This window comes from the organism of the source record quoted next, unplaced genomic scaffold (assembly GCF_019419815.1).
Source record: "Pyrus x bretschneideri cultivar Hongxiangsu unplaced genomic scaffold, Pyrus_bretschneideri_v1 Contig4, whole genome shotgun sequence".
Classification (NCBI taxonomy): domain Eukaryota; kingdom Viridiplantae; phylum Streptophyta; class Magnoliopsida; order Rosales; family Rosaceae; genus Pyrus; species Pyrus x bretschneideri.
Window position 1 is genome coordinate 139,803 of NW_025999723.1, and position 27,564 is coordinate 167,366.

The window sequence follows — 27,564 nt, forward strand, 5'->3', positions numbered from 1 at the left end:
TGTGCATATACATGAGGTGAACCACTAGACATCTCAAAAACACCCCTGGTCTGAGGTATATCAATTGCCCATTGTTGAGATTCTGTCGCCATGTTCTCAAACAATTGATACGCTTGCAGTGCATTTTTGTCTGAATACGTTCCTCCACAAGAAGCATTAACAAGAGTCTTAGTAGTCAAATTCAGCCCTCTGTAAAATAAATTCATTTGAGTGTCACCATTAATGCCTGAATGTGGACATTTCCTGAGTAGATCCTTGTAACGTTCCCATGCTTCATGAATTGCTTCATTAGGTTTCTGAGCAAATGTTAAAATTTGAGTACTCATATCAAGTGTTTTTGAAGCTGGGTAGTATTTGCTTAAAAATGTAGCGCTAAGTTGGTTCCACGAAGTAACGCTTCCAGATGGAAGTGTGAGTAACCATCTCCTTGCACCATCCTTCAAAGTGTACGGAAAAAGTCTGAGTTTGATAGATTCTGCTGAAAATCCTCTCACCAAAATGTTTTTGCATCCCATTAGAAATTCAGTTAGATGCATGTTAGGATCATCTGTTGATAAACCATGAAATGAAGGTAGAATCTCCAACATATGATGTCGTATCTCAAACGTAGACCCGTCTTCAACTTCAGGATAGGTAATGCAGCTTGGCACCTCTGTGGCATGAGCAGCCAGAGATTCCCTCAATGGTTGTCCCGCTGTTGGTAGAACAAATGCCATATCTTCCCCGCTGTCCAAAACCCCAGTAAACCGATTATGCAAAACTGTTCCCTGCAGTGAAGGTTCACACTGTAGATTCTGCTTTCTAAGTCTCTGTCTGGCAGTACGTTCAGGTTCTGGATCAAAATCTGCAATTTTCTGTTTGTGTGATCTGGTACAGACCATGCACAATCTGCAGAGAATAAAAAAAATGAAAATTAAATTTTTTTTTTTTTTTTTTTAAATATATACGGGAAGAATTAATTGAGAATATGATAGACAAAAATCTATTTAAAATCAATCCCCGGCAGCGGCGCCAATTTCTTGATAGGATTTTTACCACCTGCGTAAAAGGGTTAAAAACATCTAAAATACTTGCAAGAGAAACAAGGTTATTGTAGTATAATTGACTCAAGCAAGGTCGTTCTCCACAAGGATTAATTTAAAGAGATCAAAGCAAAATCAATTCTCAATTAATTAATTAAAACAAAGTTTTTCTTTTGAAGGAGATGATTTAATGACCTAAACTAAGAAAAACGAATTTAATTAAAAAGATTACTTAAAAACCACAACTTTAAAGAAAGATAAGGGGAACAATTTTTAGGATTCAAAGAGAGAAAGTACTAGGGTTCCGCCGTCACCCTAACAATCCTATGTAGCTTTTCTAAATTACTTATGAACAATACATGTATGTTTTGAAAGTTAGGTTTTCCTAGAGTATATCCTACTTGGAACCTCCAACATAGAACGTATATCTAACATGCAACCCGTCCGTGGTGTTCAGATCGAATGTGAACATGCAAGACTCATTAAGTTTTATGAAAACTTTTTTAAAAAACCATATAACCCTTAAAACGTGTCGTCCATCCTAAGAGGTTACACATATTAACCACAAGAAGCTTTAGTCAATTTTAGGGACAATCCTCCGCCAAAATTGCATCAAATAACTTTTCCAAATATCCTGATGGTCGCGAATCACTAAGACAAATAGATAGTTTAAAGCATAGTGATTAACATTCCAAAACCTGCATGCATAAATTCATAAGCAAAGTAAAAAGAGACTACATATTCTTGCTAAGGATCATGGCTTCGCCCTAGCAAAAAGAATTAGTTACGCATATTCATACTTAAAATCATAGTCTTTATTGAAATAGAAAAAAGAATGAAAACACCTTGTAGAATAAAATCTGAAAATCTCTAAACTTTGCCCAAAATCTTCTCTCCAAAAGTTGCATAAAGAAAAGCCTCCAAACAATGAGAACGGCCAAGCCCTTTTAATATCTCCCTCAAAGCTAACACAAAAACCCTAACCCTAAAGTATTTTATTCCCACTAAGAAACTAAATAATAATAAAATAAAATAGAAAATAAATTCCTAATTAAACTAGGAAAAACTGCACAGAAACTGTTCAGCCACGTTTTAGCCTCAAATCTCCTCCAAATCCGGCCCAAGATAGCTTGTTTTAAAGATAAGAACATTCTGAACACATCTCAAGAAGGCCACAAACCCATCCGAGGTCATCTTGGGCTCCAAAAATGCAATTCAAGCCCGAAACGTCACTATTCCAGCACTGCACATTGCTCCTTTATTTTATTACCAGAAAATATTCGCTTGGTAGAAAAATCTGATATTTTGACACGATCAAGCTAAGTGACTCACGAACGTCCTCCAATTGGAATTACTCCAAAATTCGTCCATTTGACCATCTTTTGCTCCAGAGGAAGTCGAAAATCCTATATTGGAAATATAATTCAAAGTATCAAAATTCTTCCAAATTATTAACCAAAATATACTAAGAATAGGGTAAAATATATAATATAAAATATACTCATCACATTCACACAGCTCCATAATATGGCCTCAACACATGTGCATGAGAATAATATCCCTCAATAACTCAAACATTACCTTCTCTTTTAAAGAGAGACCTCAGACCAGTATGCCTGTACAGACGAACTGCTGAAGGACGGACTGGCTGCAGTAAAAGTAAAGGTCAGGTGTGGTTGCTGGTAAATTATATTTTGTGCAGTTAGGTGGGAAGCAGTTGGATTTCAATTGGTAATTCCCGTGTAAAACACTTGTTTTGTAAGTTGTGCATTTCATTTCATTTCGTGAGCTTTTTGTTCGACGAGTTGACTTGTTTGCGTGAGCTGTTAGAGAGTCGTATGTGTAATTCATTAGGGGTTGGGTTGGGTTGGCTTGTATGGAAAGAATCATTTACTTGCAGAAACTTGATTCAAGAAGGAACGAACGATACGAGGTACGGGAAGCAAAATAGAGTAAAGTATCTACTCTTTTTCTTTTTCTTTTTTCTATTTCTTTACAGCATCTGTGGCTGAGCATTCCAAAATTCGATTCCTATTCTTTCTTTAGTCGGTAAATGAAGACAAAATGTGTAGACAAAATTTTGAAAATTAAAGGACATAAAAATTGATAATTCATTTAGAGTAATGCTAGAGAAACTAAATTTGTAGACTAAATTTGTAAACTAAATGATGTGTCACCAATAAGAAATAGGCACGTTTATCAATGTTTAACCAATAATTCACTCATCAACTTTCATATAATTTAGTTTACAAAATTTAGTCTACAAATTTTGTTTTCCTAGCATTACTCATTGGCTTATTACTGAAGCGTTAAGAAATGTACTTATTCATATTGGTGACACATCATTTAGGTTGCAAATTTTATCTCCAAACTTAATCTCCTTAACATTTCCCTTTTATATATTAGAGAAATATTAGGTCGACCAACTTTTTAGACTGCATTTGTAAATCATGTAATGTGTTACCAATAAAAAATCAACACGTTAATTAATCATGTGATGTATTACCAATAAAAAATGAGCACATTAATTAATATTTAACTAATAATTATAGGGTTGTGATATCTACACATCATTTTTACTTCTCCCATATCTTTTTGGTTTTCGGCCGTCGGATCAGATGAATTGAAAAAAAATCAACCAACACAATTAACAAATGGTGTATAATAAATAAAAAAAAGTTGTGTGGATAGTAGATCTCTAATTTTATCATCCAACTGTTAGTGTCAGACAATATGATTTAAAAAGTTAGACAATATGATTTGAAAAAAGTATTCTTTCTATCAACAATTATTATACAGATGGACGGTCCAAAGGAAAAAGGGAAAAGAATAAAATATATTGGGTGGAGAATAAAATATATTGGGTCGTTTCCCACCCCCAAAAATAAGAAAAATATCATGTTTGAGACGTAAGTGGGTCCCGCCCACCAAAGGTCGCGGCAGTGCTACGATATATGAGTGCTCATTCTTACCGTAGCAATACCAAACAAGCAAAAAAGCAAATCAGGTCCATCAGGAAGGAGGAGGAGGAAGAGATGGATCCAAGCACAAAGTCACTAGTATCAGAATCAGAAGCAGCACCGGTCCGTCGCTACCGCATCGGGTACGCCTTCGCACCCAAAAAAGAGCAGACCTTCATCCAGCCCTCTCTCCTCCACCATGCCTCCCGATACGGCATCGATTTCGTCCCCATTTCAATCCCCGATTCCACCACCGCCGCCAAGACCCTGATCGAGCAAGGCCCCTTCGATTGCATCATCCACAAGATCTACGGCCCCCACTGGAACCAACACCTCAAGGAATACTCGTCCCAGTATCCACAAACGCTCATTCTTGACCCGCCCGAGTCCATCGAGCGCCTCCACAATCGGGTCTCCATGCTCGACGTCTTCGCCGCCTTTGAATTGAAGCCGCGTCAGTCAGGCGACAAGTTCCAATCGAAGATCTCGGTGCCCAAACAGGTGCTGGTTGATCATTACCCGGAAGGCGAAGAAGAAGCTAAGTTGTTGGCCGCGTTGGAGTTTCCGGTGATTGCAAAGCCATTACTGGTGAATGGCAGCACCAAGTCGCACGAGATGTGTTTGATTTTTAGTCCCAAGGGGTTGCGCAGTCTTCTAGCCGATACTAATAGTCCCATTTTGCTGCAACAGTTTGCGAACCACGGCGGGGTGGTGTTCAAGGGTTACGCGATTGGGGAGCACGTCCAGTGCGTCAAGCGGAGGTCGCTGCCGGACATTTCGAAGGAGCGGGTGACCGCATTAGAAGAAGCGGTGCTTCCGTTTTCGCAGATATCAAATTCGGCGAATGACGAGCATAATCTGGCTCATGATCCTCACGAAATGCCTCCTCTGGAGTTTGTTGAGGAGGCGGCGAAGAGGATACGCGTGGGCCTCAAGCTCAACTTCTTCAACTTTGACATGATAAGAGATTCGAAGGACCCCAACAGCTATTTTGTGATCGACATCAACTACTTTCCTGGATATGCCAAATTGCCTAACTATGAGCATGCCTTTACAGACTTTTTGCTGAATCTGCTTTCAACTAGTAGCCATCCCCAAAAGCAAAAGGAGCTGCTGCAGCTCAAGGAAGAAGAAGGTGCTACCTGTTTCGAGTCCGATGTCAAATAAAACAGGGGTCATGAGGAGGAGTGGGAGGACGAGGGAGAGGAGGAGATTTGGCAGTTGAAGAGTAATAAAAATTGTGTTACTTGGATTGGATTTGGTTGGGTTTTTCCAATTTAGGTACCTCTGATTTCTTCTTGTGATGAGAGACATACATATGGTCAATGTAGTGGAGAGTGGTGAGTGCATGATATGATATTTAATGGGTCGTCATCATCATCGTCATCATCATGAGCATACATGTAGATACGAATTACATGTACGCTGGGTAACTTGTAACATGTATCATCATGTGCACAAATAAATATTTGAATAATTGCAGCAGCTACCTTTAAATTTGCAAATCATATGTATGTGTCTATATATATATATGGTTTTGGTCTTCTTATTTTCCCAGATGCGGATGTAGCAGCTGGTTGTTTATGAAATGATAGATTTTAGGCTAACCCTCCCTCACTTTGCTATCTCCCTCCCTCGTACTCTCACTCATTCACTGACTCTCGGCAGAACAAGGTTGAAACAATTAATTTTGAGAATTTGGAAAACAAGTGCAACCTCCTTTCGTTTGATCCTCTGGAGAGTGTTAAAATTGAATAATGCATGGTTTGAATCAAGGCTTGAGGTGTTAATATCATCTTAAAACGAAATCGCTGAGTTTATATTTAAATCAGATTATTAAAGTTGACCATGCTCTCTGTCTTTGCATACAAGGTTGATGCTTAAATGGATGAATCCTTGTCCTAAATAATTTGAATTAGGATTTTCTCTTTTCTTATTTTCCTCTCTTTCCCTTACATTTTTCACTTAATTTTTTTTTATGCATAAGAAAATTAATACAAGATATTGACGTAATTTAATAATGATCATTCAAATAAGAAGGAAAAAAGAAAAAAAAGAATAATTTATACGTGCCTCTGTACTTTACTTGTCGTTAACAACTTCAGCCCTTCAGTCCAGTGTATCGAAATCGATATAACTGTCTCTTTCCTTGCCGATTCCCGATTGCTCAACCAAAATAAATAAATAAAAATCCAAGTCCAAGGTCCCAGTCAATTAATTTAAGCCTATAACACACACACACACACACACGTGTCTCGATGGTCTGATTGGCAGGTACGCATGTACGGATTCTTTTCTAGGGATCCGGAGTGTCCCGTAATCTTGTTCTTCTATCGTGCATCGTACGGTCAGTTTTCGTTAAGTAATATTTATATTTAATTTTAAATTATTTTTAATCACACGATATACGATGAACAAATATGATTATGAAATCCTCGAATTCTCAGGAAAAGATCTTGCGAGGATTCTTTTCCGTGAGAATAATCTATACATATTTGGCAAGGATATAGGTATATATGTTAGTTGCTTTTACAGCTAGGTCAATACTCAATATATTTATAGGGTACCCTTGTTGTCGTTGTACAAGAAGGAATTAGCTTGCTCTTGTAACTTGAATTGTCTAATTTTTCACTTACCAATTTCAATTGGTGCCTGGTTCGCGCGATCTGTACCAATTAGCAATTACCATGCATGCATCCACCGTTGTTAGGAGAGATTTTTCAATGTGATCAGTACATAACGTGTCATTATACAAATGGTATGATATGTGTACTAAAAAGTTAATAACTTAAAAAATAAAATTTTCCACCACTTCTATTGAAACACGTGATGTATCACTTGTGTTCCCGTCACATTTAAAAATTTCTCTATTGTTTGGTTACTAATTAATACTATGGCAAAGATCCCCTCTGGGTCTCTAGCTCCAACTAATACTATCGAGAATTCATGCACGATTAGTAGTCATGTCAGGCGGACGGACACAATTAAATAATAAATTACAAAAAGGGAAAAATTACACGGATCAAGCATTAAGTAACACCTGATCATCATGGGGATTGGGATATTAGGGATTGGGGGTGTACCATCATCAGTCGGGCGCAGGACCCAGGACTCAGGACTAGTACTGTACGTAACGTTCTTCTTCCCATTGCATGCATGCTTGTATTTAACCGAGATATGTAATTTATATTACATGGCCGTCCAGCAGGAGGAAGTTCGTGGGTTCCAGACGGCGGGGAGCATGAACTTCATGCCCTTCTCTCCCACGGCATTGTAAGACCCACCAGTAGCGCGGTCAACCTCAACCTTGCCGGTCTTCCCTGGGACAGCGCCGCTTCCGAAGATGTTTTCGCACGCGGTGCCGGCCTCGACGGGGTCGCTCTTTCGTCCCGGCTTGAAGAATCCAGTGTTGAATGGGTTCGTGACGGTGGCAGCCAAGCCGGAGGCGAAGTTTAAGAGCATGGCGTCAATGCCCATGTTGCCGTTGGGGGGCTTCACCGTCACTTGATTAGGCGTACCGTAGTCCAGCCTCTGGAATGGCCAACCGCAAGCCCCGGGACACTCGATTTCGGGGTTTCCGACGACAAGGTAGGGTCTGTTCTCAATCAAGCCGTGCTCATAGCATTTGCCACGGCACAAGCTGTGCACCGTCACCTGGCTCCCGGTGAAGATCACGTTAATAGTGTTGGGCTTTCCGGAGCCAGCCTTATTCACCAGTCTCTTGATGAACTCAAAGGTTATCACTTTTCCGATCGAGTACTTGTCGTCGCTCTGCTGGGTCCCCACCTTGATGCGGAGTCTGGGTGGGGTACCTTTACCGGGGTTTGGACCAGCGAACAATTGGTAGCTCTCGATGACGTCCCACCACCTGTGCACGGCGGCGACGTGATCGTTCTCCGTGTTCTCGAGGGACCTCAGGAAACTCCGGATCACGTTCTTTTGTTCGGCTGTGAACTGGCCGTAAAATAGGATGGAAAGGTTAATGTCGCCGGTCATCAGAGGCCCTCCGTGGTATGTGATGGGTCCGCCACCTCCAGGAGCTGGGACGCTGCCGCCGGCAGCAGGTGCTAAACCACCAGCGTGTACGACACCACCGGGTTTGCCGCCAGCAGTGACAGGTGCACCACCTTTTCGACCGCTACCTTTTTGTGCACCACCACCTCTGTGTGCACCGCCACCTTTGTGTGTGCCACCACCTTTGTGTGCACCACCACCTTTCTTTGCAGCACCTTTATTTGCACCGCGGCCTCTTCCCTTGTTGGAAGCCAATACCAAAGTAGTGGTAGTAATATCGATGAGCAATACAAGGCAGAGAGCGAGAGCTGCAAGCCGCCGGTTCCCCAGGCGACTAGCCACCACTGGGAGGGAGGATGATGCTGCCATTATAAATTTATTCCTTGTCTCTTTTTTTCTTTTTTTTTTTTAACCACTTTTCTGTCGTTTCCTCTCTTCTGTATCTCGCCCCTACATATATATGGAAGAAACGTGTATGTATGCATGCATGCATGCGTAAGGCTGGAGGCTGAGTTTCCCTCCGCCCCACAAATTAAGGGCAACTCTCCCTCGAAATATTTTATTATCTTAATTAACGGACACACCACAAGACTAGACCACACACTAATTTTGTTTCTGTTTCTGCCAATAAAAAATGAGGAGACTATATTTAGTTGGGGTTGGGGAGGAGGAAGGGAAACTATAGGGAGAGTTGCCAAAAGTCCCCACCTTTCTACCTATTAATGGAGGCTTATATCCCCCATTTACATTTTGGGCAATATATGCTAAAGTTACGTGCACTCCAAAAAAATTTTAGGTATTTTTGACTGGAGCCTGGAGGGAGGCGGAGAGCTTATTAGTGACTGTGAGATGACCTCGTCCTAAATCTTATACAATATGTGAGTCGACATTTCATTAAGATAAAATGTACTAATGCGTCGTAGAACGCTTCTTTTCCAGATTCTTGAGGTTGAGAATAACTTAAAGATTAAAAAGAACATATGAACAAGTAATCAAGGATCTCACAAGTGACACCCTGCTTGTTATCTTTAACTTCATCCAATCCAAGTACAACACAACAACACTACAACGCTTATTACATTGACATGTTATTCCGCGGTAAATGTAAATGTATATTGGTATGGTTAAACCTGAATGCATGGTAGAAAGCAGCGTTTATAACTTTGCATCAACTTAACTTCCCCTCCTGCTCACTCATTGCTCATCGCCGTCCGTTGATCCAACCTCTAACATGAACAAACAAATCAAACACACTCATACCCTGTACACTCCGCTGCAGTCAGGTTTCTCCTGTTTTGTGTGATCGATATATGGCTCTGAGTTTCTTTACATTTCGCCCACTTTGACACCTTCCTGTCATCGTTCTTCCGTAGCATTGCAAGCAGAGACTTAAGACCATTCCTCATACAGTTCAGTGTTCCTGTAACCAGCTCCCTGCAACATAAAACAATCCCAAAATAAAAATCAATAACCTGTTCAGTTTCTAAGTACTTGACAAGACAGAGACTTTATTTTTTACAAGTATATAAAACCACAATGTCACATGCATCTAAGCTATGGTTCTCTCCACTACTGCATGTTTCTTATTATCTTCTACTAGACAATCCTTTCCCTGCATCATTTTGTTGAGGAATCTCAAAAAAAAATGTGTAAACTCTACGTTTTTAATAGCTGGACATAGAAGTATAATAACTTACAACTTCAGAGATTCAAGATACCTATATCTAGCAGATAAATGCATATTAATAACAAAAATTAATTGAAAACTTGGTTTTTGTTATGTCTTTCTCCTAATCTTTTAAACTTGTTTATATATTCACATTGCCTCTAAAGAATGCAAATCCATGCCATGGGCCAATCGAGTGAGCTAAACATGTCCACTGCAGGTAGCCAAAATGTTTTATTTTCTAAAAAATCTGCAATCATCTTTTATTAAAGAAAAAGAAAAATATTTTCTTCATCAAAGCAACATGGTATATTAGAACGAACCAAAAAAGAAGCGTGTTATACTTACAATGGTGAGCAAGGAGATCGGCCACCATTTACATAGTACACAAACAGATATGAATCATAATGCTGACCATTGATCAAGTAAAAGCCTTGCAACCTTCTTACACACATGAATGACATTTTTTTGTACAAATGGATTGCAGAATTATTGTAAGAAATGACATGCAAGTAAATTGCTCGGCAGGTTGGAATACTTGAGGCATATTTTATGACCTCACGAATAAGTGCTGAAGCTGCAAGTCCAAGGAAAAAAAATCACCATATAGTGAAAGAAAGTCTTAGCCTCCATATCAAAAAAGAGACAAACTTTTACCTATGCCAAGATTTCTGAAAGATTCTACTACTCCCAGTGTCAAAATGTAGACCAACGTCTGATCTGAATTTGATGAGTCGAAACTGAGCAAATCCCCAATCTACAAGACCAATGGTTCTTTCATAAAAGAGTTAGGGTAATTCAGGAAACTTGAACAAAACAATGCATCAAACCATACTTCTATATACTTGCAAAATCGTGAATGTAAACCTCTGTAAATACTCCCAATTTTCCAATGACTTCAATTAAACCAGAAAGACCAAATAATAACCAACATAATTTACAGTTAGTGGTGATTCCTCCCCATAAATTCACACAGGAAAGAAAGAGGCAGGAATATAGAGGACATACCTCACTTTCTCTTGCAAGAACAACTCGTGCAGTTACAAATCCAATAAGTTCATCACTTTGACCATTTGGATGACTTCGATCAACAGCTGCCCATGACACAATATCATGTCCATTGACAACATTTTGGAAAAACTCAGCCTCATACCTGTAGAGATTGGCAAAACCTTTTGTAGAAAGCTGTGTCACGGTAGCAAAGAACATGCCCATGCGAAAGTTGCAGATGAGATTATGTACCTAATGGGAAACAAATCGGCATGGATTTTCTCTAAGATCTCAAGGTCAGACGGTTGTATAGGCCTATAGGATATGGCTGGACGACAGGGAAGTTTTGGGTTCACCATTGGGATTGTGTTGTCAATCCCCAGCAAAGACTTGATGTACTTGGAGAATCTGCCCAACTTCTCCTTCCATTTATGCCACATCAGCCACAGAGGCCATGCAGTAGTTTACGTCAACTGCAAAAGGAATGACGCCTTCCAATAATTTTCATATTTGCAAATCATAAATACAAACAGCAATATGACATTAACAGGTTGAAAAACCTGATGTGTCTATGAAATCCACAAGCTAATGAAGATTGGCACCTTCGAACTTTCAAATATCACTAGGTTGCCTCAAAATTTAACATAGAACTATAGAAGTTAGCAAAGTGAGGTGGTAGATGATTTTCTAATGCCCCATTTACTTTCCAAGGAGAGATTTGAAAAAGAAATCTTCTTCGAAAACAACATTCAGGTTCAACTACTCTGCAAGTTCCAAATTCCCTTTCTTGATCTCATATTTATTGGCCGCTTGAATGTAACTTCTTTGCTTCCAGAATTGATAAGAAAAAAAATTGGTAAAAAGCAAATTGAGAATAACAAGTTGAGTACATTATCCTGTACAGTTGAAGGCGAGTAGTGTACCACGTGGAGGTAACCGATGTAAGGGCAATGTTTGCCAAGATAATAAGCACAAGAACCATTACAGAGCAGGCACGCTTACGCATTATTACAGGAAAAGAGGTGAAACATAAAATCATGGGTACAACAAGTATTTACCTGGACTGACGCTTTCCTTGACAGTGAGTGGGAAAAGGACTCTCGAGACGTGATCTGCAGAGTGAACTAGGGACGTCATTGTTTTTGTTTTACCAAAAATCAAGTCTTGAAGTTTATTCCATAAGAAAGATTATCAGAAAGGTTTATGGGAGTGAATACAGACAGGATCGTGTATATTCAAGTCAAGATAAGGAACACGATATATTTGGAATTAAGAATATGAAGAGAAGAGGGCAATTGAGTAGTTGGGAAATTGTGTAATGGTCCAATTGAATCGAATTCTATGAACTGGAAGGGCCTGCAACTGTAAGAAGAACATCTTACAATCTTCTTATAATGAGAGAGAGAGACCAAAGGCGACAAGAAACAAGGTCAATTCCACAAGTGCATCAAACCAAAGTGTCATAGGCAACTGATAACACAAAGTGCAAAGACAAGAGAAAGAAATCATGTAATAATACTAATAGTAATACCAACCAAATTGAATCGAATTGAATTCTTAGAAGCAAGAACCGCGTATTAATAATCCTTGTTCCACAGAAAGAAAAGAATATTAACAAGCAATGCCTGACCTGAAGAATGATTTGATTAAAAAAAAAAAAAAAACAGACAGAAAGCAAACCCAGGTGAGAGATCTCAGTCAGGTTACCTTGGTGGGGTGGGGTGGGTGGCTGCGACGCCGGAAGTAAGGGAAGGAAGGATGGGTTTCTGTGAGAAAATGGAGATTTGGAATCCACTAAGTTTGTCGTCTCATCTCAGCTCAAGCTCTGTCGAACAAGGAAACATCAATCCATCAAAATTCCAATCCAACGAGACCAAGACTTTGCAGCAAGGAACCTATTCCCTTATTTTAGTTTATTCTCTCTTTTTCTTTATTCTTCGCTTTTCAAGATGGGTTGGGTTGAGTTTCTTGGGCTCAACTCTTATTCTCAAACGGGCTTACACAAACATAAAAGATCCAATCTTGTTTCCCCGCCAAGCTTTCCTTTTATTTACCTTTTTTCTTGTGTGTAAATCAATTAATTTAAGGGCATGTTTAATTATATAAAATAGGAATTCATTGGTTTTCATCATATGCACATATCTTTAAAAAAAAAAAAAAAAATGGAAACGGCAGTGGTTTTTCAACTCCATTTCTTTTTCTAGCCTTTGAATTTAATATATCAAAACAGAATAAAGGGACAGAAACGTGATAGAAACAAGGAAATGACAATAAAAGGAAAAAACAAGAGTGTAAAAATCCCTACCCTTTGAAACTTACAAAAGAAAAAATAGAACATATATCATTAGTTTACGGAAAAAATGATAAATACATCTGTTTGCTTGTTCTATGCTTAATGCTTCTAGTCTTGGATAGGGTTCAGGTATTATACCCCACGTATACATAGTAACTGTTCAGGATGCCAACCACTCCAACGCCAAGAGGTGAGTCTGAGTCGTTTGGCATTAGCATCAGACCTAGTTCAAAGTTGAAAGAGAGGAGAGGAGACATGGAAAGGAGCTCTTCTTGCAAGGAAACACCAATACTTTATATATCATTCCTTTTGAACACTGCTCAAGCCACGACAACTATAATCACAATGATGAGGATGACTCCAAATATCACCAACAGCAAACAAGTCTGCCCAAATAGCACAAATAATTAGCAACCTCTATTAATCCAATGCTTTATATATAATAGCTGAAATAAAGAAATTAAACAACTACGTATATCAATCCAGCCAATATATCGCATCCTTTGGTTAAAAATGTTGAATAGCAACTTATCTTGGAGTTGAATACACAAAACAAGAGAAAACAGGAATCGGGTTGAACAAACTCATGTTGAAGGAAAACAAAATTACCAGAGATGAATTAGATCTTTGGGTCTTGGATGCTTTCACAAGGTGGGAGGTAGCTTGCACAGTTGCAGCGTGGGAGTTCTCGATGTTAGAACCAATATCATCTGAAACACACACATGTACAGACAGCATCGTTCAAAGTAGGGCACACAAAGTACAAGTGACTCAACAAACACAAATTCAATTTCTGAGTAACAATGAACAGAAACTGGACTAACCGATTATAGCTCCTTGATCATGGACCAGTACAGCTAGATCTTTGAAAATCTCATTAACCTCACTGATCTGTTGTTGAATTTCTTGGATCCCTTGCTCCCTTTCTTCAATAATGGCTTCATTGAATGCAATCTCATTGTCCGCAAGTACAACCTCTTGTCTGCATACAAAATATTCAAATCTATAACTTAACCATGGACTCCAGTTGCATCACATAAGACACTCAACATCAAGGGCAATAACTAATTTGCAGGGCAGGTCCCAATTACTGGAGAATGTTACGCAGTTAGAAGACGTGTTTCCATATAAAAAAAAAATTAAGAAAAAGGAGAAAACATCACCATGGGAAAGAATATACATTCACCTGGCCTATCAAGGCTCACAAAACAATGAGAGGGGTCAACACAATCCATGTAACAATTTTACCGGTGAAATGGAGAACCTTTAGGATCAGGCACAAAAGAAAAATCCCAATAACTAGTTAAAAAGGTATTCCTTTCCTTTTAAGGGACGTGACTCATCTAGAAACTTGCTATGGTTTTAGGATGACGAATTTTCCTTCAGGGTATTACAGAGAGAAATAACAGAAGTGTCTAAACTTCTTGAAATATATTAAGTTGCCCACCTTTTTGATTCTAGAAGAAGAGCTTGCTGTTTGGGACTCCTAGATGAACTCATCTCCTGCTCATGGGCAGGATGACTGCACAATACGATGAAAGGAATTGATGAGTAGAACATATAAATAATAAAGAGAAGAATTAGAGTTAAATCGTCGATCAACTTAGACGTGCAAGTTTACACTTTACAGAAACTTGAATGCTTGTGTAAAAGCGTGTTCCTTATATTAGTAAGAACATGTAACAAGATAATACCTGGATGGAAGAACATCTTTGGGAACAAAGGGAGCATATGTTGTTTCCCTTTCAGCTGCAAGCCTCTGAGCCTTCTGAAATTCTTTGAGAACCGCCTGGAAATCCTTTGCAAGCTTAGCATCCGCAATCTTTTTGACAACCTGCAGTTTGTCACCCAAAAAGGGTGAAGTCCGATAATACCAACTTACTTAACATAGTTAGACAGGTACAATGAATTGAATGCTTACAGTAACTTGGGCATGGTGATCAGTTTCACTAGCTTGCTTGAGTTTGTCTGAAGTATCTTTCACCAACTGCCCAATGTGCGCCCTTGTCTTATGCCTGCCAGTGTCAACTCCCAATTCCCAATTTAGATAAACAGTGAATTAGGTCGGAACATTGATAACTCTCAATGTACAATCAGTCAATCAATCAATTAAGCAAATATTATGTTTAATTATACAAACCTAACAAGAAATTGAAAAGAGGGGAAGAATTATTATTATTAAGAAGAAGAAGAAAATGAGAATATGAAAAGTAGTACTGACAGCTTGTCGCGGAGTTGAAGGGTGTCTTTTGGGGTGCCGAGGGAATTCACGAGGCGGTAATAAGTGGATACGGCGGTGTTGATCTGGAAAATCCCGGCAGACAGGGCCTGAGACGGCTCGTAAAGATATTGATTTCGATTTTGCTGCTGCTGCTGGTTCTGAATTGCATTCGAGTAAACGAAAGGTCGTCGTTGTTGCTGCTGCTGCTGTTGTTGTTGCTGTTGCTGTTGGGGAGAAGAACCAGCCTCAAGATCTTGGAAACTCATTCTTCCTTCCACTTTTTTTGTTTGCTGCTGCTGCTGTTGCTGCTGTTGCTGCTGTTGCTGCTGTTCCCTTCCTTGTGTTATGGGGTTGCTTCCCTTGGATTGCGTTGTTTGGTGGTTGGCTGCAGACAAAGACTGACCAAGGAAATTTCGTTGGTTTGGTTTGGTTGTTTTTGTTACAATGCCTTTACAATAAGTACAGTTGATTCAATCCAATCACTTCTTTCTTCTCTCTCAAATTAAAATTCACCTCTACTTGATACGAAAGGTCAAACTATGTTGTTATTCCGCAAGCAAGAAGGACTCACCACCTTCTCTCCCCCCACCCCCTAAATCTCCGCCTGTGGGACCCTCAAGCTCACCACAATGCTCTGTTAGGCCACGGCACAACCGCTGTTCAAGGCTTTAGTAGGCCTCAGAGCCAGCCCAATTTTATAACGTTGGATTGGGTTTTCGGCCCAAATTATAGCAACTGACATCACCTGTCTCACTCGTAACATACTTTGCCACGCAGCCCTCCTGTCTCCCTCCCTAATAACTGCTTTTCCTCCCTCCCTCCGTCTCTCTTTTTCTTTCTTCTATGTGGAATCAAGCAAACTGCAAACACGCCTTCGGTTTGATGATGGAGGTGAGTGTAATGTCATTTTTTTTTCAAGTGTATATGGTTTGATTCATTTTGTTATCTCCTTTCTTAAATAAATATCATTACCTTACCAAATTAAAAACATTGGTTTTGAATGTTTGATCCGTTTTATGTTATGTTGTTTGATTTTATGATTTTAAGCTCTGTTTTTGTTTTTCATTTACAAATTGTGATGAATTCAAATAGAAAATTTGTTGCGGAATCTGAATTGTGAGTCTTTTAGTGCTTCTTGCATTTAGGAACACATCCCCTTATACAATATTAGCCCGATCTAACATTTTTCTTTTTCTTTTTCTTTTTTTTTTTTGGGAAAGGAAAGGGATTTATTTTAATTTCTTTAATTTGTACTAGAAAGCATTTCCTTTCCATAATTACACTTGTTCTCTTTATCGAAAGGAAAGTGCTTTTGTTTGTGGTAATTACCGTTTGAAACTTTGGCTGTAAGAGAACATAATATGGTTTTCTGATGCTTTTCAGTAGAAGGGCAGTTGTGCAGATGTGATCATCGTTAATATGGGCGTGCTATGATTTATACAATGTGATCGTCATTTCTTTACTCCATATTCATGCTTACATGCATCTTCTCAATTTCACATGACAGATAAGGACAGTGAAAGTTAGCAATGTCTCCCTCGGTGCAACGGAACATGATTTAAAGGACTTCTTTTCCTTCTCTGGTGATATTGAATACATTGAAATTCAAGGGTTGCATTTCCTCTCTCTCTCTCTCTCTCTTTTCCGTTTGCTAATTGTTTTAATGCATTGAGACGCAGGAAGTTGATTTCTTTTCTTCTTTATTGCAGTGACAACGAGAGGTCTCAGGTTGCATATGTTACCTTCAAGGATTTCAAGGGGGCAGAAACTTCAGTGCTTCTTTCGGTCATTCACTTCTGAACGCTTCTTTAGTTTTCCTTTTTCTCTTCTTGTCCTTTTTCTCCTTAGTCGTTTAACTTATGTTCCCGACTTTTTACTTTTTATTCGTAAACTTGCCTATCTAATGGAAACCGGGTGGAATCTGATATTCTGATTACTCTAAATCAGTTTTATTGTCATCTCATCTGATTTTCTTAATTATGTGTCTTATCTTTCAGGGAGCAACAATTGTCGATCAGTCCGTTACCATAGATCTGGCTCCAGATTACAAGCTTCCAGCTGCTGTGGCTTCAGCACTTCCAACTGTAATATTATTTTCTAAGGGCACCTTTTCGTCTATCATCAATAATAATTGCTTCTGACGGCGTTTGGTTTTTCATCCTCCTCAGGCAACGGAAAATGTTAATCCTGTTGGTGCTCAACCTGCTGTTCACAACGCAGAGGATGTCGTGAGCAGCATGCTCGCCAAAGGATTCGTTTTGGGGAAAGATGCGATCAACAAGGCAAAGGCCTTTGATGAGAAACACCAGCTTAGTTCCACTGCAACGGCCACAGTTTCTTCTTTGGACCAAAAGATTGGTTTCACTGATAAGCTTAGTGCTGGCACAACCATGGTAAATGATAAGGTGAAGCAAATGGATGAAAGGTTTCAGGTTTCTGAGAAGACCAAGATTGCGTTTTCAGCTGCTGAGCAAACGGTGAGTAGTGCTGGATCTGCAATCATGCAGAATCGTTACGTATTAACTGGGACATCATGGGTAACCGATGCTTTTAAAAGGGCTGCCAAGGCAGCAACAGAAGTGAGCCAGAAGACGGCGGATAAGGTTTCAGCGCAGGAAGAGGGTGGAAGGAAAGTGGAAGAAAGTGGTCCGGTCCATTAGTGAGTCCATTCTCCAACATCTGCTAGCTACTAAAAGCAACCTTCCCAGCCTAGCACGGAACCAAGGGTTCACGGTCTCATTTGCGTAAGCTTTTAAGTAGTGTTATACAAAGTTGATATTTCCTTCTACAAGTACACGGTTGGCAGTAGTAGCAGCAGTACTTTCCTGTTTGTTTGGAAATGGAAGTTGTAATTTAGAGGAGGAGGAATTGATGTTACGTGTGATGTTCTCATGAATGAAAACTTTGATGTTCTTTCGTTGCAGCTTATATAAATTCAAATTACGCATATACAGATAAGTATGTACAACATCAATTGTTTTATACATGTACCAGTCGTTTGCTTCATACGAGCAACCATACATGTCACATCATTCTGATCAAACCATGTACATATTAAACCAATACAATTAACCAATATTTACAGAGACGTGTTGTAAACTTGCAGATGACTTGATCAAAGCTGTCCAACTATATTATTACTCGTTTGGTTGTACTTTTAAAATGATTGAAAGCGTTTAAAAAAAAAAAAAAAAAAATTGGGTTCTAAAAGCACTTGAAATATTTTCTGCAAGAAGCATCAGTTATGTATTTTTTCCAATAAGCACTTCTAAGTACTTTTTTAATATTTACTTGCATTTTTACTAAAGATTAGTTCTAAAAATATTTTAACTAAAAACGTTTTCAGTTATTTTAAAAGAACATTCAAACGAGCTCTTAGTTAATAGATTAACAGACAAGAAAAAAGGTTGTGGAATTCAGACTTGAACGTTTCAAGTGAGGGTTGACTGGCTGTTGAGGGAGGATGAGGCGGAGGTTCGCAGGAGTTTCTAATGAGTTTGCAAGTGCTTTGTTAAAATTAAATCTGAACCGTTGATTAGTTGACTGAAGAAACAGAGGCTCAGATTTGATCAAGCACACGAGCAGGGGAGAATATCTGGGTCCTTGTAATGCTAGTTTGCGTGTTAGTGGGGCAAAGGTTAGGATTCTAGGAATTGAAATCCGACGGTGCGAGATGAGAATATAAACAATTCGTCATTCAACAACTTTGACGTTGAGGACTGACTAACTGCCAATGAGAATAGTCCACGCGGCTTAGAAGCAACCGCTCCAACCCAATTTTTTATTTTCTATTTTCTCATTTCAATTTCTTCTTCTTGCCTTGAAGATGAAGGTATACCCCAATAGAAAGGTGTTTTTTTTATATACTAAATGAATTAATACACGATCAATTAGTCACTAAAGACAACAACCGCTCCATGTAATAAAAAATTCTTAGTTTAGAGCGGAGTCAGTGAACTATGTCATACATACGTTATTTCACATATATAACTTTTAAAGAGTAATGTTAGGAAAAACAAACTAAATGATGTATCACCGATAAGAAATAAGTACGTTTATCAATGTTTACTTAATAATTCAATCATCAACTTCTATGTCATTTAATTTACAAAATTTAGTTTACAAATTTAATCTCCTAGTATTACTCATCTTCTAAAACCTCCAATTTGTTAATAATTGTTGTCAAATTTAATCACAAGATGGGAAAAAATGCCATCTGTCCTCCTAATTAATCAATAAACATGTACGCGCTTACTTTACTTATTGAGGACAATTGTAATTTATTATGATAATGAAGTGTGAATGCGAATAATTACATCTTTGATCTTTCTTACTTTTGCGGGGGTGTATGCCCTATTAACCTACAAATTGATTAACACGCTAAACAGAGGTTAGTGTAACCTTTAATTCTAAATCAGTGATGGTGCCAAATAATTATAGGAAAATGCTAAAGAGACTAAGTTTTTAAATCAAAATATACAAATTAAATGATGTATGACAAATAAAAAAATAAACACATTAATTAATACTTAAATAATAATTTGATGATCAACAAACACACAAAATTAATTTTAGAATTTGCCTCCCATAATTATATTTTGTTTTCCAAAGTAATTAATTAATTAAAAAGAAAAGAATGAAAAAAAATATAAAATATTCAGGTAATGCAAATACGTTAGCGAACGTAGAAGAGAGAGAAAAGGGCGGTCAAGGGCTGAATGAAACTCCAAGGTAGGAAGGAGAGGGCCTTTCTTCACTTTACTGAGTCGTTGCGCCTTGTCATCTCAAGACTTGAGAGTCCCAACCCACCCCCCACTCCTAGGCGCAGAGAGAGAGAGCTCCCATTTCCTTCCAGAGACAAACGAAAGAGGTAAGCAGGCACGCACTCAATTGTCACCCTCTGTTTTCAATTACGTATTCTTTGAATTTCCATCCAATTTTAAGTTTTAACCAAATATCGGATTCTTTTCCATTCATCATGACGATATCTGGTCTGATCGATTCCCTTTTTCCATAAATACTTGCTTGGTTGCTGAGAAAAGCATAAGAAAAGTCATCAAACCAAAAAAGAAAAAGAGCTTAAGAAACTAAATCATGGATTGTTGACTTTATATAGGGTTTTTGGAAATAAAAGTTACAGCCTTTGAACGGTTTCAAGAATTTTTATTTGAGGTATCCTTCAAGTATCCTCCTTTAATTGTTCTCTGTTCAGTTTGGTTGTCAAGAAAATTGAAGGGCAGAAAAGGGAGGGACTCCAGGAAAGAAAAGTTACGGCTTTGCCAATCATTTTGGGGTTTAAGGTCGATTTTTATTACAGTTTTCTGCTTTTGATTTCATTCTTTCCATTAGTTATGGATCCTGGGTTTGGAGTTACTCAAAGATGGAGAAAAAAAAAAAAAAAAAAAAAAACTAGAATTGTAATTAGATTGCTTGATCTTTAGGCTTGGCCCCTGATAAAGCGGAGTGAAAATTCTTCTTCTTTGGCTTTGAATATTAGAAATCTTTATGATATTTCTTCTTTTCAGCAGAATTATATCTTTCCCATCTTTGATGACAATTAATTAGTATTTATCATACATTTTCAGGAAAACTTTTTGAAGGTTTTTGTTTAAGACTTAAAAGGTCTGCAACGATGAGCGACAATTTGATGGAGAAAGTGAGCGCTCTTGGCGAGCGCCTCAAGATCGAAGGCTCTGAGGTTGGTCGAAAAATGAGTGCTGGATTTAGCTCAGTGAGCTTCAAGGTGAAGGAGCTCTTCCAAGGCCCAAACCAAGCAGATAAGATCGTTGAAGATGCCACATCAGAGGCACTCGAAGAACCAGACTGGGCTATGAATCTTGAAATTTGCGACATGATCAATACTGAAAGAGTTAACAGTGTTGAATTGATTCGTGGGCTGAAAAAGCGGATTACGTTGAAGAATCCTAGGGTCCAGTACCTTGCGCTAATGCTGCTTGAAACATGTGTTAAGAACTGTGAAAAGGCTTTCTCAGAAATAGCTGCGGAGAGAGTTCTCGATGAGATGGTGAAGCTGATTGACGACCCTCAGACTGTTGTTAATAATCGCAATAAAGCTTTGATGCTGATCGAAGCATGGGGGGAATCGACCGGTGAGCTCCGGTATTTACCTGTTTATGAGGAAACATACAAGGTACCTGTAAACCTTTGGTTCCTGTTTCATATATTGTGTCAAATTTATCTTGCATCTTGTTCTTTCATGACTAGAACATAGTTAAAGACAAATACCACTTCTGTTACCCCTGAGTTTAGCTGGACGCATAGGAAGTACTTAAAATTTTGAAACAGCCATCACAATTTGTCCTGAGGTTCTTCCTATGAGGTCTGATTGCAGCTGACTAGGAAATGTACAATTTAGCCTTGGTACTAGACTGATCAGAAAATAATTTAGCTGGCCAGTTTACCATTGGTAATTGAAAGTATACAGTAGTTCATAATTTATGTGGCTTTTATGCTACTATTATCCTTACCCACAATCTGATTTTCTTGAGCCTCCATCATGTTGGGTGGTGCAGTTGTTAGATCTATATTTCTGTTATTTGAAGAAGTGGTTTCATGGTACTTATACTTTTATGCTTGGACCACCTCAATTTCAGAGTTTAAGATCAAGGGGTATTCGGTTTCCCGGTCGCGACAATGAGAGCTTGGCACCAATATTCACTCCCCCTCGTTCAGTTTCTGCTTCAGAATCAGATGCTAGTTTTTCCCAGCAGATTCCGGTTGAGATTCCTGCTCAAGGCTTTACGGCTGAACAAACAAAGGAAGCATTTGATGTTGCAAGAAACAGTATTGAGCTTCTTAATACTGTTTTCTCCTCTTCACCCCAACAAGATGCTTTACAGGTGATTTTTATTTTGTTTTCTCACTTGCATATCCTCTTTGACTCCTGCATCTAATCTGTTAATATATGGGATTTCTGTCACCTACATTCTGTGAGATGCATGGAACTTTCAATGTCGCAACTTTTTCTTGTGTTATCGACTGATCAATATGATTTTTACTTGTTTTTTCTTTTTTAGGCAAGTCGGTTTTAGGGACACTACCTATACGCAAACTTAAAATGGGCCTTTGAAAATAGGTGAATATACCACTTGGCCTGTTCCATAAGACCATATCCCATCCATTCTAGAGCCAAGTGATACTGGGTTGACCTTAAGACGACATCTTCCATGGGGACAGCCAGTTCAAAGCTAATTTAACTCATAGTACAACGTCAGCCCAACAAGGAATATGAAAACCTGATGCAATTATAATGCTGCAAGAGGGCATATGTTATCTTATTCAATTACGTATGTTTGTTCAAGAATAACTAGTTATATTTAGGAACTAAGAATTAGATCAAAAGAGATATGGATTAAAATGTTGTTGCCTCCTTGGCAGGATGACTTGACGGCCACACTTGTACAGCAGTGCCGCCAATCTCTATCCACTGTCCAGAGAATTATAGAGACAGCTGGAGAGAACGAGGCCTTGCTGTTTGAAGCATTGAATGTGAATGATGAGATCCATAAGGCTCTGTCCAAGTATGAAGAACTGGTAAGGCCTTCAGTTGTTCCAACTGCACCAGAACCTGCAATGATACCTGTTGCGGTGGAGCCAGATGAATCGCCAAGTCGTGTGAGAGAGGATTACTTGATTAGAAAACCAGCTGCTTCTCGAGGTTTGGTTCATGCAGGGAGCAACGATGACATGATGGATGATCTTGATGAGATGATATTTGGCAAGAAAGGTGGAAGTTCATCTGAAGGAAGCCAAGATCCAAAGAAGCAGCAGACGCCAGCAAAGGATGACCTGATCAGCTTTTGATATGGTTTAAATTTATAATTCAATATGCTTACTGGAAAACTTTGCTGGTTAGCACCAGCAAAGTTAGGTGTTGATTGTTGGAGATGTTGAAGTTTGATGTTTGAAAGATTTCACCTTGAACATATATGTCGTCTCTTTTTTATTTTTATTTTTCCTTTCTTCCTGTTCTTCTCAGTACATTGACCATTGTTTCTGCACATTTTGTGTAAGTAATCGAATTTGGATGCACGGTATCTATGCAGTGGCCTTCATAGCTCAGATATCGTTGAGTTGTATATAATCGCGTGTTTATCGCTTTGATTTATGTCTTGTGAAATCCGCACGGGCTAGTGCTTAGTTTTTAAGTATGTCACACAACCTCTTTGCTTGATGGCTACCAGATCAAGGCCTTGCTCGTAATCCATCCAATTTTCCTTATTTGTAAAACAAGTTTTAGCTGCCGGCCTTAACCATTCATTAACCCATTACCTGTCGACCTCCTAGTGAGTACTTCTGTTCAAAGCTATAGTATGACATGTTATTTTTATCTCCTTCGTCACGTAATTTTAATATTTATTAAAATGGAGAATATGTAAAGGTCCAAGCAGGCTCCAGTGTGTCGATAAACAAGTGGGCATTTTAATTTGTATTTGCATCGCCGTCATCGGAGATGAATAAAACAATGAGGAGTTCAATAGTTGAAGAGAAGGCTCTCACAGGCTCACAGAGAATGCCTGCGAAGCAAATGGCTAGATCCAAATCCCCAGTGCTTCCCCTGCTTCTGGCTCTCCTCGCCCTCTCCCTCATCTTCCTACTCTTCTCCTTCCACAGCCCCTCCCCCGCCGACCCCTCTGCCATCCTCCACCCTAACCAACCCACTTACAAACCCGAAACCTCCTCCGTCGCCTCCCTCGAGCGCTTCCTCCTCGCCCACAAATCCCGCCCTTTCAAGCCCCGCGATGACACCGTCCTCACCACGCCCACCCAATCCCAACTCAAGCACCTGGACGATCTGGTCTTCCAGAGCGACAGCCACAGGTTGTACGCCGATCCATACTACCCGCTTAGCTTGCCCATGAGGGTTTACGTGTACGACATGCCCAGCAAGTTCACTTACGATCTCCTCTGGCTCTTCCGAAACTCTTACAAGGAGACCTTCAATCTCACCTCTAATGGCAGCCCCGTCCACCGCCTCATTGAGCAGGTTTTACTTTTTTTTTACTTGTTATTGTTACTAATTCCTTTCTAATTTTCTTAATGGAGCATTTGGATGCGGATGAACTGAATTGACGGGGCTAATTTTGTGCAGCATTCAATCGATTACTGGCTTTGGGCGGATTTGATAGCTCCGGAGTCAGAGAGGCTGTTGAAAAGCGTAGTGAGAGTGCATAGGCAGGAGGAGGCAGACCTCTTCTACATCCCATTCTTCACCACCATCAGCTTCTTCTTACTGGAGAAGCAGCAATGCAAAGCACTTTACAGGGTCTGACTGCCACTCCTCCCAAGGTTTCCCTTAATTGTTTGCTAATTGCTGCACATCATCCATACATATATATGTGTGTGTGTGTGTCATAAGTTCATAACATATCTTACATTGTTAGCATCATGTAATGCGCAGTCAACTTAAACCTTTGTGCCCTTCTGCGGGTTCGACTGTATTTTGACCCTTTCGTACTGCTAAACTTATCTAGTACTATTGTTGTTATTTGTGTACGAAGGAAGTTGTCAAGTGGGTCACTGATCAGCCTGCCTGGAATCGATCCCAAGGACGGGATCACATTCTTCCTGTTCACCATCCCTGGTCTTTTAAGTCTGTTCGCCGCCTCATGAAGAATGCAATTTGGTTGCTTCCTGATATGGACTCCACTGGCAACTGGTCATTATTCCACTTTATTTCCTTCCTGAGCTCTAAATTCACTAAAGATCATTACTCCACTCAAACTGGTTTAACTCTATTTTGCTCTACTTATAGGTACAAACCTGGACAAGTCTATCTGGAGAAAGATCTAATTCTTCCTTACGTTGCAAATGTTGATTTTTGTGATGCAAGATGCATATCCAAGACTCGATCCAAGAGAACAACATTGCTCTTTTTTCGCGGCCGGCTTAAAAGAAATGCTGTAAGCCTTTTGACTTATTTTTGGCTACAAAATGTGTTGATTTGAACTGAACCTGCTGGAAGTGATGTAACATTTTCTTTCGGGATTAATTAAAGCAAGAGACGCGTACACTAGAGGAGTTAGGCTTGAGTGCATTCAAAATGATTTTAAATGATAAAAGAACATGTGTAGCTAAAGAATCATTGTGGGATAAAATTTTGGCCCATTCTCAGCTTAAGAACACCTGGCTCTTATTTGCAGGCGCACAAATTGTATTTCAACAGGTATAACTAATTTATTGTGTTCTGATTTCAGGGAGGGAAGATACGCTCACAACTTGTAGCAGAACTAAGTGGTTCTGAGGGTGTAGCTATAGAGGAAGGGACAGCAGGAGAAGCAGGAAAGGCAGCAGCTCAGAATGGAATGCGCAAGTAAAATTTTTTGGATCCTTGCCCTGCTTTGTGATGTAATTTCATTGTATCATCGTTAATTTAGTTGAGTTGGTTTCTCTGTCAGGTCTGTCTTTTGCTTAAGTCCAGCTGGTGATACTCCATCCTCTGCTAGATTGTTTGATGCCATTGTTAGTGGTTGCATACCAGTTATAGTTAGTGATGAACTGGAACTTCCTTTTGAAGGAATACTAGATTATAGGAAGGTATGTATACCTAAACGTTCAGATTATTGCTCACAGTAATGTCTGTCGAAATCCATCTTTCATGGCGTTTACTTATATCGTTGGTCGTATACCCATTGTACTCAACAGTTGCTTTTTCATCTTTGCCTGCAGATAGCTTTATTTATTTCTTCTAGTGATGCTGTACGACCAGGTTGGCTTGTAACATTTCTAAGAAACATTAGCCATGCTCAAATAGAGGAAATGCGTCAGAATCTTGCCAAGGTCTGTGACTGGAAATTTGAAGTGAAATGTTATTATTTTGTTGTTGTTGCTGCTATCTGTACTCGTATATCTTGTCAAAAGGTTGGAGTAGAGATAGATCTTCACGGGGACTGATTTATACTATTTTTGTCTTTCCCAGTACTCAAGACATTTCCTCTACTCAAGTCCAGCCCAGCCCTTGGGTCCGGAAGACTTGGTTTGGAGAATGGTATGATTATCTTGGTCGACAAAACTGTATTGTTTATTACATGCAGCTGCATAAACAAACATAAGAAGCCCAACTCCGGTTTAGAAGTATTGATTTAAGGTTTGTTTGTTGTGCAACAGATGGCTGGTAAGTTGGTTAATATAAAGCTTCACACCCGGAGATCTCAACGAGTGGTGAAAGAGTCGAGAAGTATCTGCACTTGTGATTGCAAGCGTGCCAACTCTACAACCGCAGGTCACTTGTAACTGTAATTAAAGATATATGAAAAAACAAAAACAAAACCATATTTTCATCACAAGGAACAACCGGGAAGAACAGCCGTTATTTTCATTCTTCAATCCGGATCTCAGAGGCGGCAACGATTTGTAGCATGGGGGTGTAGGGTAAGATTAGGGATGGGCAAATACCCATCAGTTTTGGGTAACCGCAGTTATCCACCCATCTAAATTTCGCGGTTACGGTTATGGGTAACCGTTTAGATAATTAAATGGTTATGGGTATAACCGTTTACCCGTAAAATTTAAATGACAGTTATGGGTATTAACCGCGGTTATAACCGTTACCCATTTACCCGTTTATTTTAATAGATATATAAATTCTCATGCTTTGAACCATTTGCTAGTATTCACCTCTCGGTATTTCTGGACTAGGAAATTGGTCCACAATATATCAAGTTGGCATGCATTCAGACTTAGTAACATTCCTTGGGATCTTTCAGGAAAGCTGAAGATTTTAAATTTCTGTTTCTCTTAACGTTGCACTGAGGATTGCTGAAAATTTTGGATGTAGACTATATTTCTGAGTCCTTGTCTTGCCAAATTTGGATACTTTATGACATGATTGGATGTAGATTATAGTTCTGAGTCATTTTGACTCCGAATGATATATCAAGGGTTCATGTAATTTTTTCTCAAAGTTTTGATGGAGATTAGTAATTTCATTGTAAATTCCCATGTTTTTTGTGATAATGACTGCCTTGAGTTTTTAGAAGCTTTACTTTGTAATCATATGGATGTTATAATTGAATACTTACTTGGGTATGGAAGAAAAATATGTCGAAAATACATGAATTTTCTTTCCAATATGCTTGCTCAAGTAATGAGAGGTATTTTGTTAGTAAAAAATCAATTATTAGCAAATATATTATATTACCTTGATTGATTAAAACTATCGTTCGTCCTTATTATTTCAATTATTGGAGTTGTAACGGTTACAGTTAAAAAAAATATGTAAATAGGCGCAAAAAGGGGTAAATGGGTTAAAAAATGGATAAACGGATATACAGTTACTGTTAAATGGGTACACGGTTAAGGGTATGGTTAATCGTTTATAAACGGTTAAGGGTATGGGTATAATCGTTTAGGCAATTATCCAACGAGTAAACGGTTAT

General features: G+C 39.0%; 6 protein-coding genes and 1 non-coding gene across 11 annotated transcripts; 5 read left to right on the forward strand and 2 right to left on the reverse strand.

Annotated features, from left to right (window-relative positions):
- The first annotated feature begins 224 nt into the window (after positions 1–224).
- On the forward strand, positions 225–329 carry LOC125469018. Its single transcript, XR_007251340.1, has one exon. It is a non-coding gene; the product is annotated as a small nucleolar RNA R71 (small nucleolar RNA).
- A 3,632-nt stretch (positions 330–3,961) lies between these two features.
- On the forward strand, positions 3,962–5,524 carry LOC103951494 (inositol-tetrakisphosphate 1-kinase 1-like). The gene has a single exon (XM_009362877.3). It carries the CDS (start codon positions 3,977–3,979, stop codon positions 5,147–5,149), a length of 1,173 nt encoding a protein of 390 aa, XP_009361152.2. The 5' UTR covers positions 3,962–3,976; the 3' UTR covers positions 5,150–5,524.
- Positions 5,525–8,977: 3,453 nt separating this feature from the next.
- Positions 8,978–12,562, reverse strand: LOC103951495 (histone acetyltransferase MCC1). 2 transcript variants are annotated; one of them, XM_048565389.1, is made up of 8 exons: positions 12,360–12,562; positions 12,188–12,238; positions 11,711–11,764; positions 10,905–11,125; positions 10,671–10,815; positions 10,320–10,419; positions 10,011–10,239; positions 8,978–9,430 (listed from the first exon to the last, which is right to left on the reverse strand). In XM_048565389.1, exons 4-8 carry the CDS (start codon positions 11,090–11,092, stop codon positions 9,241–9,243), a joined length of 852 nt encoding a protein of 283 aa, XP_048421346.1. In that variant the 5' UTR covers positions 11,093–11,125; positions 11,711–11,764; positions 12,188–12,238; positions 12,360–12,562; the 3' UTR covers positions 8,978–9,240. The 2 variants fall into 2 exon arrangements, with proteins under 2 accessions (XP_048421346.1, XP_009361153.2); XM_009362878.3 differs by lacking the exon at positions 12,188–12,238 and having other exon boundaries at positions 12,360–12,561.
- Positions 12,563–12,827: 265 nt separating this feature from the next.
- LOC103951496 (syntaxin-22) lies at positions 12,828–15,681 on the reverse strand. The gene is made up of 7 exons (XM_009362881.3): positions 15,167–15,681; positions 14,867–14,960; positions 14,640–14,779; positions 14,393–14,467; positions 13,770–13,927; positions 13,555–13,655; positions 12,828–13,331 (listed from the first exon to the last, which is right to left on the reverse strand). Exons 1-7 carry the CDS (start codon positions 15,430–15,432, stop codon positions 13,266–13,268), a joined length of 900 nt encoding a protein of 299 aa, XP_009361156.2. The 5' UTR covers positions 15,433–15,681; the 3' UTR covers positions 12,828–13,265.
- Positions 15,682–15,908: 227 nt separating this feature from the next.
- On the forward strand, positions 15,909–18,089 carry LOC103951497 (binding partner of ACD11 1). Its single transcript, XM_009362882.3, has 5 exons — positions 15,909–16,057; positions 16,674–16,777; positions 16,876–16,951; positions 17,164–17,250; positions 17,335–18,089. Exons 1-5 carry the CDS (start codon positions 16,010–16,012, stop codon positions 17,824–17,826), a joined length of 807 nt encoding a protein of 268 aa, XP_009361157.2. The 5' UTR covers positions 15,909–16,009; the 3' UTR covers positions 17,827–18,089.
- A 1,789-nt stretch (positions 18,090–19,878) lies between these two features.
- On the forward strand, positions 19,879–23,248 carry LOC103951499 (TOM1-like protein 1). 4 transcript variants are annotated; one of them, XM_018648478.2, is made up of 5 exons: positions 19,882–20,036; positions 20,379–20,466; positions 20,752–21,317; positions 21,781–22,026; positions 22,565–23,248. In XM_018648478.2, the coding sequence occupies exons 3-5, from the start codon at positions 20,799–20,801 to the stop codon at positions 22,988–22,990; spliced, it is 1,191 nt and encodes a 396-aa protein (XP_018503994.2). In that variant the 5' UTR covers positions 19,882–20,036; positions 20,379–20,466; positions 20,752–20,798; the 3' UTR covers positions 22,991–23,248. The 4 variants fall into 4 exon arrangements, with proteins under 4 accessions (XP_009361163.2, XP_018503994.2, XP_018503996.2 ...); XM_009362888.3 differs by lacking the exon at positions 20,379–20,466 and having other exon boundaries at positions 19,879–20,036; XM_018648480.2 differs by lacking the exon at positions 20,379–20,466 and having other exon boundaries at positions 19,882–20,044.
- Positions 23,249–23,617: 369 nt separating this feature from the next.
- On the forward strand, positions 23,618–26,868 carry LOC103951498 (probable arabinosyltransferase ARAD1). Its single transcript, XM_018648477.2, has 9 exons — positions 23,618–24,173; positions 24,279–24,452; positions 24,688–24,845; positions 24,942–25,089; positions 25,384–25,499; positions 25,585–25,723; positions 25,856–25,966; positions 26,106–26,174; positions 26,294–26,868. Exons 1-9 carry the CDS (start codon positions 23,640–23,642, stop codon positions 26,417–26,419), a joined length of 1,575 nt encoding a protein of 524 aa, XP_018503993.2. The 5' UTR covers positions 23,618–23,639; the 3' UTR covers positions 26,420–26,868.
- The last annotated feature ends 696 nt before the right edge of the window (positions 26,869–27,564 follow it).